The sequence below is a fragment of the Tupaia chinensis genome, unplaced genomic scaffold (assembly GCF_000334495.1).
Source record: "Tupaia chinensis unplaced genomic scaffold, TupChi_1.0 Scaffold000276_2, whole genome shotgun sequence".
NCBI classification, from domain to species: domain Eukaryota; kingdom Metazoa; phylum Chordata; class Mammalia; order Scandentia; family Tupaiidae; genus Tupaia; species Tupaia belangeri.
Window position 1 is genome coordinate 778776 of NW_006159759.1, and position 16642 is coordinate 795417.

Sequence of the window (16642 nt, forward strand, 5' to 3'; positions counted from 1 at the left end):
CACACGCACAGGCCCAGCGTACTTCAGCTCTCTTGATGTGGACCCGGAACCTTCCCATAAGGTCGGCCTTATGGGGAATAGCATTTTGCAACTGTGCTGCCATCAGGCCCCTACCATTTAAATGTGTGAACATATCAATTTATAAAATACTACATTGTATTTTTCACCATGTAAGTGAAAAATTTTGGAGCCATGGGAGAATATTTCGTAGAAATAAAACCAAAGGCCATGAAAAAACACATAGTCACATACTAGTTTCCTCTGTACTGTTACTACAGCAGTAAGAAAGTTGTTTAATAATAAAGCAGGCCCAGACATGTAAGCACATGTGCTACAATGCTGTGCTAAGCAGGCTGGGACTACGTGGGAAGCCCAGGTTCGATTCCAGCTCAACCAACCTAAAAGCTGGATGTGGTGGCATGTGCCTGTGATCTCAGCAACATGGCCAAGGCTGCCATGAAAGAGCTAGGGGTTGGGGGATGGGGACCAATGGGCAGCCCACGCTGGGAAGCTCAGGAGGGATGACTGTAATAAGGTGACCATCTCATTTAAAAAAAAAAAGGAACAAATAATTTTGCTTAGATCCTGCTGTTGATGGGAAGAGTACAGAACATAAGGTTCAAAGAATTATATCCATGCTTCAAAAGTTCCAAGTGAGGTCTAAGTTTAATCTGTCTATCAATCATTACTGTAATCACTTTTTACTTCCAGTATTTGTTCTATTGGAAGACCATGAATAAGTCAAAACAAAAAAAAAGGGCTTAAAATATTATCAATTGCTAAGAACAACAGAGTTTAAGGAAAGAATATATTTGAACCACATAAACAAAAAGGCATTACATAAGAAAAAAATGTAACAATTTGTTAAGTACCTAACATATGAGCATGCTCTTACATCTAAAACAAAAAATAAAAAGGTAACATTGGTACTATATATATATATTTGACAAGTGTGCATTAAAGAATTCTCTAATATAAAACATTTAAATGTGGAGAATACTTTTTCAAGATACAGAAAACAATTGTTAAGATAGGCACACCCCCAATTCTTAGAAAAAACATGCTTGCAAAGCTAAAATTCTTCTGAGCACTCATTTCTCAGATGTACAAAAACTACAAAATTGTTAACCATTGGATATTGCTTCTCACTTTTGCATTGTTTGTTTCAACACTGATTGGTATAAATTCTGAATTACACAATTAATCACTTATTTTTCAGTTTTTCTGCCATGTTCCATATAGAATCTGTTTATTTAATACAAATACTTCAAACAGCAACATTATTTGTATCAGTTACTTCCTTATGTTCATTTCTTTTTTTTTTTTAAAGGCACTGTATTTAGAAAAGTTATTACAACAATTAGTGCTTTTGCAAGATCTAAAACTCCAAATCAATGTGCTCCATCAACCATAAGTAGATCTAAGAAGCCGTATCTGTAAAGAATGCAAATGTAAAAAGCTGATAAATTTAAAGATTATAAAATTGGTTTATTGTAAAAGCAATTCAAGAATACCCAGTTAAAATCTTATCCCAATGCTACCCAATACAACCGAGAAGCAGTTAAAGACGTTTACATTAGGAACAAGGACATAAAACAAGAAAGACCACATTGAGGCTGTGATTCAGACTCAAAAAGAGAAGAACCCTTAGGTCTCCTTCAGGCCAGTGCAGAGGGCACAGTGAGAGCAGAGCACAGTACAGGCCCCATGGTGCTGCCCCAACACTGAGGTACAACTGGGCAAGTTAGAGTCGAGGGGAAATGAAGATCTCCGTATTCTGGTTTGGTGGGTGTACTGAAGTGAATGAAATTTTAGGAACAACTGCCTTTAATGACAGCAAGATGTAAGACAAGTCTTTACTGAAGAGAAAGAAGTTTACAAAGTTCTCTACCAAAGCCCCACTAAATCTTCACAATGCCCCCCTCCCTCTCCCCCTAAGCTAAAGCTACTCTGCTGATATATAAAATGTGATCTTAATTGGTGGCCTACTGGCAAATTTATAGGTACTCCTTCCAAGTAGCTTTAATCTTCTGCACATTAAAAAAACAAAAACAACATGCAGTATCATCCATATATTCAATTTCCCATTCTAGGTAGAATTTCATTATTGCTCTAAAAGTTGATGCATCTGCACAATGGCCATTTCCCCCAGACTTAATTCAAGGCTTAATCTTTCTGCTGTTTACTTCTTAGTCAATTATTATGAATGACTGACCTAAGAACCATTAATACAACACAGTGATTGCATTTTTTGAGCACTGAAAGTACTTAAAATAAAACTTCTAACTTCCAACTTTTGTACTCCTCCAAATTGAAGGGCCAAAATACTTAGAATTTTTTTTCAATTACAAAATCTGTCTTCCCAAGCTGAGGCTTTTCATAGCAGCTTTAGCCAGGAAAAGAGATCATATGTCTGTTATAAACCCTTGAAAATAAGGGTTTATTCTAGAAACATTACAAGACCCTTAAATCATAGAGGTGCTAGCTGGTGCACTATAATTCACAACCAACTACTCATAGCTTATACTGAAGAGTGAATTCATGCTTATTTTGTTTCTTTAAAAAATACTCTTTGGAAACCATTATTATTCCTGTAGACACATATTCTAGTTATATCTCTTCCTGTAAAAATAAAGGTATAATCATGATGATCTATTTCTTTGTTAAATTCAACTACCAATATACATTTATTAATCTGATCACTTAACCAGCTAATTCATGACCTTACAATATTCTACATACTATCTGGGGTTAATTTTCAGCATACAGAAGTAGGAACAAGTCTCATAAAAACAATGTCGTTGGCAATATTTCAGTCTAGTCTTTAACATGTTCATAACAAATGAGAACTAAAGGACTAGAATTTACTTCCAAAGCTAGGGTGAAGGTAAACTTGGCAAGCTAAAGGAAGGTAAGCTGCTGGGAAGCTTCCTCTGTCCTGTATCTTAAGGACCTACTCAGTGATTTCTCATCAAGACTCAAAATTACTCCAAAAGAGTCTAAGGGGGAATATAAAGCCATTTCTTATTTGCTCCTTAACTATTCATCAGATAACATTCATTGTGTGCCTAGAGGGCAAAAAGGACCCCTCTAGACACTACCCATAGTAATGGCCTTTTCTAGAACACCAAACTACCTCAAATAACTGCAGAACATCCCCATCAGATTTAAACTACCTGTCAAATACAAAGTAGGCATGTATTCTAAATGCATACAAAGCTACCCCTTTAAAAATAAATTGGAAAAGTAGGAAAACCTAAAAAAATTCTGCTATCACACTATTATAAGTGTGTGTGTGTTAAGAGAGCAGATAATCAATATTTAAATAGGATGGTAAAAAAATAGGAAGTGTAGAATTTACCAAAAGAACTATAGTAACTGTCCCAAGCTACAATTATAAACAGATTCACTAATACCGTAACTTGACTAGGTTCTGCCAAAACCAACCAACCAAAGGAAAAAAAACAAAAAAACAAAAAAAAAAAACAACACCCACAAAAATATCCACCAAAACCTATACTAGAGTATGTGGCAATAATTAATATATTTCTATGGAAATTGTCTCATGCCTTATAAGCTCCTAAAATAAAAATCAAGGTCACTATGTGACTAATGATAGCACTAGGAGAGGAGAGAAAAAAAAAAAAAACAATGAAAGTAAAACAGTCTTCAGCCTTGGTTTCAGCTATCTCTTCAAATCAGCATTAAGTACTTAATATCAAATACAACATTTTTGGCTTGTCAGACCAGTAAGTCATGTTTTCCCACTGGCCAAAGGCAGCCGAAGAAACAATCGCCTGAACAAACTAAATGCTGTGACAAGACGCGTTCGACTTCCAAGTCTTGAGTATTTCGTGAAAATCATCGGTGAACATCTAACTGGGCAAAAGGAATGGCATCCATCGTCCAAACAGGCTCACTTTCCCCAGCCCCCCAAACAAACAGTAGTTATAATAGCAAAAGAAACACGAGGTTTTTTTTTGTTTGTTTTTTTTGTTTTTGATTCTTTAGAGCCAACTGTGAAAAAGGTCAGCAATACATTAACAGCAGCAATGGACAAAGAAGAGCAAAATAGTGGATGAATAAATCTTGCTGGACGTTTGTTCATCATTTCTGTTATTAGCCAGAAAAACGCAACTGGTTTATTTGGAAATTTCAGGTATGTATGTCTTATCTCCTTAGATCCTTCACAGATTTAGAATTCAGTCTACCTGAGGGCTCTATAACCATGTAAGAAAGCTTTCTTTATCTAGCTTGGTGGCAGCCAAAACAGACTCCATGTCATTAAGGATGTCAGAACTCAAGGCTTCCTGCAGGCTTGGCATCAGCTCCTCTCCTTCTATATTCATTCCATCTCCTTCCAGTGTTCCAAGGTCCACATTTGTCCCAGGAATGGCTTCAAGGTAGTCTGGAAAACGGCTCTGCTGTGAGGGCAGGGTGCTTTGGTTGATAGTATCACCTTGTTGGGATGGAGATAACAAAGGTCCTTTGTGAAACGGTAACAGAGCTATCATCTATTAGCACAAGGAAATGCACACAGAAAGAACAGCACTCCTGACTGACCTGAACTGATGCCCAGAATTTATTTTAGTCCAAACAACCCACAGATAATAAAGTAACAATGCCAAGTTTACTTTTGCTTCAACATTTGTTCAGACATTCACCCAACAGCTTGATAGTTATTATCGCACGATGAACACTAAAGAGGGTCATGAAAAAAACAAAACTTCCATGAATTTATATATGCAGGGGGAGAAAAAGTAAGTATACTACACAACAACATCACTACTCTGCTGTCTTCCAGAGCCACATCGCAAAGTAAGATTAAATAAGAAAATGAATGGTAGAGAGCTTTTTCTTACATCAACTACCGAGAACATAAAAAAGGATCGTGTGAATGTTCCACTCTTGAAGATTCACATTCATAACAACAAAACAAGCCTTCTAGAAGTTCCCCAAATAAATATTCTAGCCTTGCTTCTAGGTTTTCCAAACTTGTGGGACCACAGCAACCTTTCTGCATGTGAAGACATTAATATATATCTCAGAGCCTCAATAGAACATGCTTTCTTTCAGAAAAATAAACACTGTTAAGTTGCATAGGGGTTTGGAGAAGAGGGAGATGACAGGAGTAAGGAAAGCTGGTGTGCAGCAGGTGGGCCTGCTGCATCCTCTAAAGGATGATTTAGGTTCTAGAGTAACAGAGAGGAGCGGGTAGTGTAGATCCTAGGTACCAAAGCCACGGACCAGGACAGCGTGAACACAAAAGACCTGCCCAACCCTTTCAGAAGAGAAGGCCTCAGTGAAAGAGAACTCATTTTTCCTGCCAACTCACATGCTGCCCACTGTCAAGTCTGAGGCAGTGGTCACTAGGTAAGCCAGAGCAGGGAGGCAGGTATTTCTTAGCTCCTGCGACACCCCTGCACTATTCTAACAATAAAGTAGGAGGGGCCTGCCTCGGAGTCTTTCTCACCTAGTTCCCTAAGCCCTGTAACACCTCAATTGGACCAAAACCTGCCGAGAATAAAGGGAGGCAAACACTTGAGTCACGAGTCACAGAAACCTCTCTCCAGAATTAACATTTTCATCTATTGCATCGTAGAAAAGTCGTGATGTGTTTTTGCATAGAAAAATATGTCATGACTTTCTTGACAACGATATGAGATTTCTAATAGGGCCTACACCTGCCTTGACAATTAACATAAACATGAATTAAAATTTACAGAATTATAATAGATTTTTTTCTCAGCAATCTTTGTTGATAATAGCTTATTAGATTTGCTAAGAGGGGATTTCAAAAAGCTCATGGAAATATGTAATTAAAGTACAGGTTTTTTTGGTGCCCTCTAAAACCCATAATCCATGCATAATTGATAACATGTACTTTTTAAAATTTCTTTTTGTTTTTTTTGTTTGTTTGTTTTTTTGGAGAGGTTTTTGCTCTAGGGCGCGTTCGCTCGCCAGACAGACAGAGATAGAAAGCGAGAAATCACCCCCCAGAGAGGATGGCCATGCCGCAATCCCTTCTCCTCCATTCTCCTCTCGGGATCTTGGGCACGCACGCACACACACCGGGCGTGAGTTTAAGCCACTGGTTCCGGGACTCGAACCACAGTCGACTACATGGGAGTCCAGCGACATAGCCATTACACTAACTGCTGGTCCTGATAATACATATTTTTCACACACCCCTCATGACTGTATCTATACGTACTTTCTTTTTTTTTTGAGAGGTTTTTGCTATAGGGCGCGTGCGCTCGCCAGACAGACAGAGATAGAAAGCGAGAAATCACCCCCCAGAGAGGATGGCCATGCCGCAATCCCTTCTCCTCCATTCTCCTCTCGGGATCTTGGGCACGCACACACACGCGCCCTGCGTGAGTTTAAGCCACCGGGTCCGGGACGCGAACCGCGGTTGACTATGTGGGAGTCCAGTGACATAGCCATTATGCTAACTGCTGGTCCCTATACGTACTTTCTTCATGCACCCCATATGGCTGTGCCTGAATGAAGGGTTACTAAGAGCAATAGAGAATGCCAACCTGTATCCATCTCATCAACGCTGTTCAGGAAGTCATCTGGGGTTCGAGGGACACTGTAGCTGCTCATGCTTAGTCCACTGTCTGTACTCTCATCTCGAGAGTGATAGGTACCACTGCAAAAAAACGACAATTAAAGACCAATATAAAAATATCAAAAGTCAAGGTGAAAATAAACATCTGAGTATCAACCTAAGTTTCAAAAAGAATTAGCAAAAAATTCCTGCCCTGCAATCTCTGAAACAAGCATCCTCCTTCAGGGCCATACACGGCTCTTGTGTTATAAAACAGACAAGTTAATCGTAATTACAGCTGGCATTTCTCAGGGGTCCTACGTCTTCCTAATGTTATATGCATGGTGGTAGTGGGGGGAGGGCGGGGGAAGATACACACAGCTCATTTGTTCCAAGGTCTCAACTCCCTAGGTGGTGGTGGGACAGGCCAACACAAACTCCAGGTGGGCAATGACACAGGTCTGTTCTAGACTCATGGGAAATTCCCAGCTCTCGTGCAGAGAACTTAAGCCAAGGAAAAAAATCAACCCAAAATAACCAGAATTTCTTTTTGGACTGGGTTAAAACAGATGAGCCACTGCTGATAAGGATCCTTCCTTGATCTCCATGTTTCTCTTCGTGGGAAAAAAGGCCCCCAAACACTTCAGCACAAGACGGGAGGCTTTATAAAGCTGCTGCTGAAGCAAAGATCAACAGAAGGAAACAGTACAAGTACCACCCTCGAGAACATTGTGAGTCAAGACAAATTTTTACTTTAGGCTAAATGAAAAGTTTCCCAGATTTATATATGGGTATGGTAAATATTCTGAATGTTCGATATTTTGAACATTATTTTCAAAGATATATTTTCCTAAGCTCGTAGCACAAAGATACTAGCTGACACAGGTATAAAATTCTGAGTTTTAATCTAGAAAATCTTATGGAAAAGTGTAAAATCAAGGTAATTATTACTGTTCTTAAAGGTCTCTGAACATAAATGAGTGTTAACTTTTCCCATAGTTTGGGCACTTAAGCAGCTGTGCAACTTACACAAACATTAAAAAGACAACCAAAAATGTTTTCAAATCATGCTTTCAACTGTAAGGTTAAAAGCCCAAAATTGCAGATTTCTTCCCTAAGTTACTAATGCATTTCTCTTGACTCCCTCCCTCCCCTTCTGTCTAACACAACCGCTGTTTTTTGCTCTAACGCTTCTGCCAGATTGTGGCAAGATTCAAAAGCCTCGCCCAGATTCAAAAGAACACAAATTTGTCTGAGACCATGTGTATACAATGCAGCCATGGATGAGAAGGCCTCAGGATGTGGTTTGTTTTATTTTGCCTGTGGTGATCTGGGACAAAAGCCTGGTCCAAGCCAATGCTACTGCCACAGCTAAGCATGGTCAGACTTCGAAGTCTGTTACTGAATGGCTGGATTTACAGAGTTGTGCAGAGTTCATTCCCAACCAGGGGAAGAACGTGGCTATTCTGAGGAGCAGTTTACAGGACCATTTCCTGACGGGAACTTCTCCCTGCAGGAACCCACCTCCTGCAACCTCCACTCACTGACCTGTATTCACAGAGGGTCTGGTCCTACATGACAGGCATGAGACCAGGTAGGCACCGAGAACACTGAGGCCAACAACTACTGATGATGCCCTCTGAGATGCTCGCAACTTCAGGGAAGATGAATAAATATATTACCAACTCATATTAAGGGTTTTATTTTGTAAGTAAAGTCCCTGTAGAACAAACAAGGAAAGGGTTCAATGGAGGGAACGACTGAACTGGCTGGGAGGGATCTCAAAATAAAAGGGAGAAAAAGGGATGTTGTACCATTACAGTAAAATCCATGACAAGTTAGGGGATCAAGTGTTTAGATCTTCAGAAATGTGAATAAATCAAATAATAAGCAATTGAAAAACATCAAGAGATTTTTTAGAGGAAAAACTGTCAGTCAGATTATATAAAGACTAGAGGAACTACAGTCAATGAGTATGCAATCCTGCCCTTAGACTAGTGTCATCGATTATCCGCCAGAGAACAGAATTTCAAACTGTAGCCCACCTCTCATGAGAAGTTTTAAGAAAGACTCTTCAGGAGGACCAGCAGATGGTGTAATGGTTATATCTCTGGACTCCCACGTAGTCAACCATGGTTCAGGTCCTGGACCCTGCAGCCTAGAATTCATACCGTGCGTGCCCAAAATCCCAAGAGGAGAATGGAGGAGAAGGGACTATGGCATAGCCACCCCCCACGGGAGGTGATTTCTCCCTTTCTCTCTCTGTCTCTCTGGCAAGCGCATGTGCCCTATAGCAAAAATCTCTTTAAAAAAAAAAAAAAGACTCTTGACATTCACAACTATCAGAAGAATATGTAGTCTGTACTTTTTCTCCAGATTTTTTTTTTTTTTTTTGCCATAGGGCACTTGTGCTCACCAGAGACAGAGAGAGAAGAAAAGTGAAAAATCACCCCTAAGGGGGATGGCCACTCCACAATCCCTTCTCCTCCATTCTTCTCTGTGATTTTGGTTATGCGCCCACAGACACATATACCTAGCGCATTTTCCAAGCTGCCCGGTCTGAAACTCAAGCTATGAACTCAGTCATTTGGGATTTAGCTGCCTCAACCACCATCTACCTGCTGGCCCCGGCCCATACATTTTTTAAATAATTTGAATTTATTTCTGGATTAACACAGACCTTCAATGAGACAGCTACTCCAATGACACTGATCTGGAATTTTTCCTTATGGAGGAAAAAAAGTTCTATAGCTGTGACCTCTCCTAATTAGCTTCAGTTTAAGTTCAGAATTACAATCCTGTATAAATACATTGAAGTTTAGGCAGAACGTTCAACTGTGCATGTGGCAGAAGAGTAAATACAAACAGTATATTTTAGATGGCCTTCAAAATGAAACCTCAAAACTGTGCCACCAGGGGGCCGGCAGGTGGAATGGTGGTTAAAGGCACTGGATTCCCACATGGCCCATTGCAGTTCGAGTCCCAGGATCTGGTGGCTTGCTCTCCCCACCACCCTCTTACTTTGTCCCTCTTTGATCAAATTAAAATAAATAAAGCCAAATAAGGTAATTCTTTTTTTTTTAAAAAAAGAATTATTTGGTCAACCATGTGGGAATCCACTACCTTTAACCACACCACCTGTCACCTCTAAAATAATTCTTTAAAATGAATGAACAAACTAGGCTACCAGCACTAATCTTTTTTTTTTTTTTTAGGTTTTCACCATAGGGTAAGTGCACTGCCAGAGACAGAGAGCAGGAAAATGAGAAATCAACACCCCACCACCCCCTTGGGAGGATGGCCACACTGTAACCCCTTCTCTTCCATTCGCCTCCTGGGATTCTGGGTACATATGCATGATGCTGTGTGATTTTTCAAGCCATCACATCTGGGACTTGTACTGCGATGTGCCATGTGGGAGTCTATCACCTTCACCACCATGCCACCTGCTGGCCCCCACCAGCACTAATTTTTAAGACTGAACAAATGATGGGAAACATTTGTAAGTATATTTAATAGGGCAAGTTACATTTCTTAAAATTATCAAATTTTGATTCAGTTGGTGAGAACTGAAATGGTGGCATAAACTTAAATACCTTTACATTTTTAAGAAAGTTCATTATGAGCCAGTAGGTGGCTCTGGGCCCCACACGGTCAATTCTGCAGACTGAGTCCCTGATGCACTTGAAAAAACAAGCTGGGTGCGTATGCCCAAAATCCTAGGAGGAGAATGGAGTAGAAGGTGCTTTGTTGTTGCCATCACCCCAAGAGCACAAAACATTGTTGTATTTTTAAAACTCGAAATTCCACAGATACTTTATAACCTAGAAGAATGAATTTTAGCCAAATCTTAACTTATAGGCAAAGTACATGACTTGTTACAGCTCTGTTTTCAACAAAGCAGCTCATATAATATTGCAGTTTCCCTGAAACCCAAGACTTGTGGTAAGTCACTAAGAAGCATCCTTAAGCTGTGATTTTCAAATGCCGTCATTAAACTTACTCTCCATGGACTACAGACTGAAAAACCAGGAGCCCTTACAGTGCTGTAGGGTGAAAGTTCTCCAGCTGAGTATCTAGGGGGAAAATTCCTTAGTGATCCGTACTGCAACCTTAAACAGGCTTAAGATGTGGTTCATTTGCTGTCACAGAAAGGCGTTCACATGTTCCTTCATGGTTCTGTAACTCGAAGTCACTGTTACTCAACACCATACGGGCAGAAACAAACATGCTGTGATCTGAGTAAGTATCCCCTCTACAAGTCTGAACAGCTCACTTCCTTCTGCAGGAGATAGTTTTTAATCCTCGGCTTTCACTGCACTTGCCATTTATGGAGAGAATCATTTACAGCCAGGTTTTGGCCCACACCAATATTCAAAACAGCCTACTGTAAGCGCTAAGTAGAATGATCTTCTTTCAAATATTGTCCAGTAGCAACTCCTACTGACCTGTTAAGAAAGGGATCTGAGCTATTGGTCGTCATTGTTCTCAATTCCTGAGACATTCCGGGAGAAGATACTGGATTTTGAGTCCCACCATCCTGCTCCAGTGTTGGTAACTGGCTACGGAGAGCTAATTCCTAAAAAACAAAAACAAAACAAAAAAAACACAACACAATCTACGGATTAACATTTAAATGCACATATGGTAACTGTACATATAAAGTAGATAAACATATTTTAAATTTAATACATCTCCCATTTCTCAACCAGAATGACCAATTTCTATCTATTTCGAGTAACTGAAAGTTACATAAACTGGAGGTCTGTCTAGTTATACATTAATCCCAAAAGGTATGATTTTCAACGTAGTGTCATTGTTATTTTCTTTACTGTGCCATTACTCTCAAATCCTCTTTTGATACAGAATGGAGAGTCTGGCTTTAAAAAAATTATTATTTTAGGTTCATTTTTACTCAACAATTTGCATACGGTTGAGTGCATTTGGCACCAGCAATGAGAACAAAGCGGTGGGAAGAACACTGGATCATACCAGTCCTCTCTTCTAATCCCCAACACTATCTTACACTTTGCTATCATGTCTCTCTCTCTCTCTTTCTTTTCTTCAGTTTTTGTTACAGGGAGTACATGCTTCCCAGAGAGACAGAGACAGAGAGAGAAGGAAATGAGAGATCACCCCCGGGCGGGTTGGGGGCAGGTTGGCCACGCTGCAGTCCTGCTCTTCCATTCTCCTCTTAGAATTTTGGGCATGTACACACAGACGACAAGTGGGATTCTCAAGCCATCAGGTCTGAGACTCAAACCATGTAGTCGGCCATGTGGGATCCAGCATCTTAACTCCATGTCACCTGCTGGCCCTTATGTGTCTCACTTTGATTTCAGGTGTTTCTACCATGAGCTGCATAGAATACATTATATCCTCTAGTAGGAAGAAAAGACAAAAGACAAAAAGAAAACAAACAAACAAACAAAAAACCCCAAGAATCATATCAAAACATAACAAAACAAAACGAAAAAGACATCGGAAGTTAAAAACATGAGTCCGATGTTTCTCTACCACAACCATCATTTTTTAAACAGAGCAAAATGTCTTCCATGGCCTCCAACATGGCCTCAGCGTGATTCTTCCTGGGAACCCAGGCAACGGCTCTGTCCTACTCTGATGGCTCCGAAAGGCCTGCCTCCCAGTCCTAAGCGTGGCTTCATCTCCACTTGTTCAGCAAGGCCTCCTGCTCAGTTTATTTCACTCTGACCAACGCTTTAAGCCTTCATTACTACTCTGTCCTTCACTTCTCTTCCAGTATTCCCTACTCTCCTAGGAATTGCCACTGTGTCCTTGAACATTCCTAAACATCTTGGCTATAGCATCAGCTCCCACTCCTTTTTTGGTTTGATTTGAAATATGAGTTTTTAACCACAAAGGGCACTGTCCCTTCCCCTGTATCCTTCTTGACCCAAAGCTGCTCAATGAGGTACAGGCTGACCACCTGCAGGCTCCTGACCCCTAGAACCACCATGGGTCCAGAGGTGTGGAATATTCTCCTTGCTCTAGGCTGCCACATCCATACTGAGCCCTCCCTCTTGCAAAAAACACTTCTTTCTATTCAGGTTCATGCCTTATGAATATACTATTCTTTAAATACAGGTTTCCTAACCAGAAGACCTAGATAGAATTTGGAGGGTCTCTGAACTTGGATGGGGAAAAAATTGTATCTGAATTTTTCGCAAATTTCTGGACTAAATTTTACATTTTCTTCAATTATGAATGTAAGTAACAAACTGTACTCGAACTTTCATCAATAAGATACAGCTATCCAGTATTGATCTTTTTCTATGCTTTGTACTCCAGAGATAAGGATTTTTGTCTTCTCTTGAATTGTCGACAGATCTAGGTAACTACTATTTGAACAGAATCCTGCTTCCTGGCTTTCAGTCTTAAGCAAAGTTCTTTTAAAAGTTTTTGATTTTGATTTATTAAAGCTAAAACTGCCTTTCTTGAAATTAAAGAAATACATTTAAAAATACCTATTTAATGATCAGAGTAAGCTATATAGCCTCAGCTAGGTGCTATTCTATAGTATATTCATGTTTTTCAGATTTTCATGCCTAAAGTCAAACATTTGTTCACAGATATTTGTTTATCAGCTGAACTTGCTATTCAAGGTAGTTAGATCAATTAAGATATTTTGTTAATCTATAAAACGTGTATGGGGGGGAGGGGAGGAATGGAAAGCAACTGCAGATACCAGAGATAGTATGAGAGAGCAGTGGGAAATGGCAGAGGATGAGAAACACATATGTGTGCGTGTGTGTGTGTATTAAATAAATATATATAACAAGAAATGGAAAATTATTTGTTGGTAAGATGAATGAATAAGCCACTATACAGTTTTCTGGATGGGAAACTGCATTTTGTATGCTGTGATAATGTTCAGTAAATGACTGTAAAATAAATTAATTAAACATTAAATAAGATACAGTTATCTTCATATCACATAGTTACTGCCATTTCCTTTTTTAAGTTTTGCTATAGGGCACATGTGCTCACCAGAGAGAGACAGAGAAGAGGAAAGTGAGGAATCACCTCCCTGGGGGAATGGCCATGTCACAATCTCGTCTCCTCTGGGGATTTTGGGCACACACACGATATGACTTTCCAGCCACCAGGTCCAGGACTCAAGACCATACAGTAGGCCATGTGGGATCCAGCACCTTCATCTCCATGACACTCAATGGTCCTGTTGCAAATATCTTAAAAGGCCATTTGGAGGGCCCAGCAGGTAGAGGTTAAGGTGCTGAATTCCCACATGGCTAATCAAGGTTTGAATCCCAGATACAGTAGTTTGAAAATCACATTGGGTACCTGAGCATGAGTGCCCAGAATCCCAAGGGGAGAATGTCAGAGAACCAACTGTGTTGGAGCCATTCCCTGCTAGGGGGCAATTTCTCACTTTCCCTCTGTCTCGCCGAAGAGTTCACATGCCCTATGACAAAACAGAAACAAAAAAAACATTTATGCTCATTACTATTTCAGTATTATAGTAGTATGTTTCTAGATCATACTAACTGTGTATCAAAGAAGCATAAGTAATATCACAAAATTTTATTTAACATTTAGATAACAGTGTTAATAAAATTCCTTCTTTTTTGTAATCTTATACATCAAAAAAAATCCCAACATTTTACAGAGCTGAATGCAAAAGCAGTGTATGCCCCTCTCCTACAGGTTAGCTGCTTCCTGCACTCAACCTACTGCGTACTTACTACTCCTTCTGGGGTGCAGAGATGTGCTGAGCCTGCCTCAGCACTTCCTTGCCAGCCCAGGTACCCCTCCTGCTTTTTCACGTGCTTCAGCGCTGCATGGCTGATTCCCTCGGCCCGACAGTTCCTGGACTTCTGGATTCCAACGAACTTCACCTCCACCTATCTCCCACATGCACAGCCAAAACTCCATCATTTAACCAAACCACCCCTAATGTTTTTAATTTGCCAGAAAACATGTGCATTCTGACGAGACAGAGAAAAGAGAAAAAGCAACCTCCATAGAGAACAGTCACACCATGACCGTTTCTCCTTCCTTTTGGGTACATGCATGTGCCTGTCGGATCTGGGGCTCAAACTGCACAGTGGCCATGTGGCATCCAGCCACCTTAGCCACCCACCTCTAAAACCCAAAATCCCGTTTGGGAGCACAATCAGTATTTCAACTCACCTCATCTGAATCCATCACTCTGGAAGTATCAACATCCATGTAGAAAACCCAAGGAATACCCTACTGGTTGAAATCCCTGGTCTCCTTTAAACAGCAGTGATCACTTACCCTCCACCTGCCAGCCCCTCTTCCTCATGATATTGGGTTGTCGGGAAAGTCATGACGTACTTTAGCATAGAAAAATACATCCTGACTTTCCCAATGACCTAATATTTCAATCTAACTCCCTCAGCGGCTCTCTGAAACTGGCTGAGAAATTTCTTACCCCATGTTCTTTTTACCACTTCCTACATGACTTCACTTCCTCTTTACTAGCCTGCCATCCTCAGAGATTCTAGAACATCTCTCCTTACTATGCCTGTCTTCTGGTTCCATTCTAGTCTCCTCTTTTTCCTTATTCCCTACAAGCTTGAATTCAGGAGTGATCATTTCAAAGACTGATGAGTGCTGTGTTAGTCATTACCGTGTTGCCAACAGAAATATCTGAGACTGGGTCTCGAGATCATTAATCTATTCCTGAGAGTGACTACTATGATCCAGTCTCTACCCACCAGGCCTCTCTCAACTCCATGATCCAATCGCTACCCAGTAGGTCTCACACTCGAACTCCATCACTGGCAACCAAATTCCAAAATACGAACCTTTAGAGAACAAACCATTACATTCTATTGGCTGAACTCTAAGTTTCATGTCTTTCTCACATATAAAATACAGTCATTTCATTCCAACAGTCTTAAGAGCCTCAGTCTCTCTCTCTCTCTCTTTTTTTTTTTTTACCCCTTTTCACTACATTTTTTTAAGGAATGGAGGGAGAAGTACTATCCACAAGGTCTGGTCACACCAAGATCCCCCTCCCTACAGTCTGTTGGATTCTGGACACTCACTTGCGTGCCCAGCATGTTCAGGCTTCCTGAGCCACATCCTGGATATCCTGTGGGGGTTGGGACACCGAAGTGCCCAGCAGCCTTGTTTCCCTGGCCTTGCTGGGCTCAGTCCACACTTCAGCTCTCTCCAGTTGGAATCTCAGCTGTGCAATTCTTCCAGGCTGGCAAGGCATGCTGATAGCTCCACAATCCCGGGGTCCTGAACATAGTCCCCCAACCACATGGTCTCACTACACGCTGCCTTCCTAGCAGGTACTTTGCCTGGACTCTACATTTCCACTTGGCATTGCTTTGTTGGAAGTTCTTATGGCTCCACTCTGCCACTGGTCTCTACCTAGGCCTCCCGCTGTCAGAGACATCCTTTGACATCTAGGAGAAAGTGGCTTCGCACTCACAGCGCTCTGCACCAAATGGAGCCCCAAGTGGACACAGGTACTGCTGCTGCCGCCACTGTCAAAGCCTACAACCTGCACCCTACAGATCAGCCTCTCCAGCTGAACCCAGGCCTCTTGAGTCAACGTTGGAACAACCAGGTACTGCACCAGGCTTTCAGGACCCCCAGGCTTGTGCATGGCAGCTGGCCTGGCCCTGGTCCCAGCCCCTTCCTGGAAACCATTTTGCACTCCCAAGCCTCTAAGCCTGTGAAGGCTGGGGCAGGCCTTAAATCTTTGAAACACCTTGGAGGTATTTCTCCCACTGTCCGGCCTATCATTAGCATTTTGAGCTCTTCCATCAGCACGAATCTCTTCAGCAGTCTCTTGGTCACACTTATTTTTGCCAGGCACAATTTTTCATCCTTTGCCACGTGGCTAGGCTGCAAATTTTCCCAATATTTGTTCTGCTTCTCTTTTTATTTTCAGTTCTGTTTTTAAATCATCTGGTTTCTCTCTCATTTCACTAAATTCATTTAACAGTGACCATTCATTTCCTTCTATATTTTGTCCTGAAATCTGTCACATCTTCATTACTCTTTTTTTTTCCCGTTTTTTTTTTTTTTTTTTTTTTTTTTTTTTTTTTTTACTGACCACTGCCC

The 16642-nt window shown here is 40.8% G+C and overlaps 1 protein-coding gene across 1 annotated transcript in view; it reads right to left on the reverse strand.

Moving 5' to 3' along the window:
• Positions 1–794: 794 nt before the first annotated feature.
• YAP1 (Yes1 associated transcriptional regulator) overlaps positions 795–16642 on the reverse strand; it is a gene marked incomplete at its 5' end in the record, with an annotated part of 147454 nt that continues 131606 nt past the window's right edge. The window contains 3 exon segments of the mRNA XM_014588429.2: positions 795–4459; positions 6543–6655; positions 11002–11132. Coding sequence (XP_014443915.1) covers positions 4221–4459; positions 6543–6655; positions 11002–11132 — 483 coding nt within the window.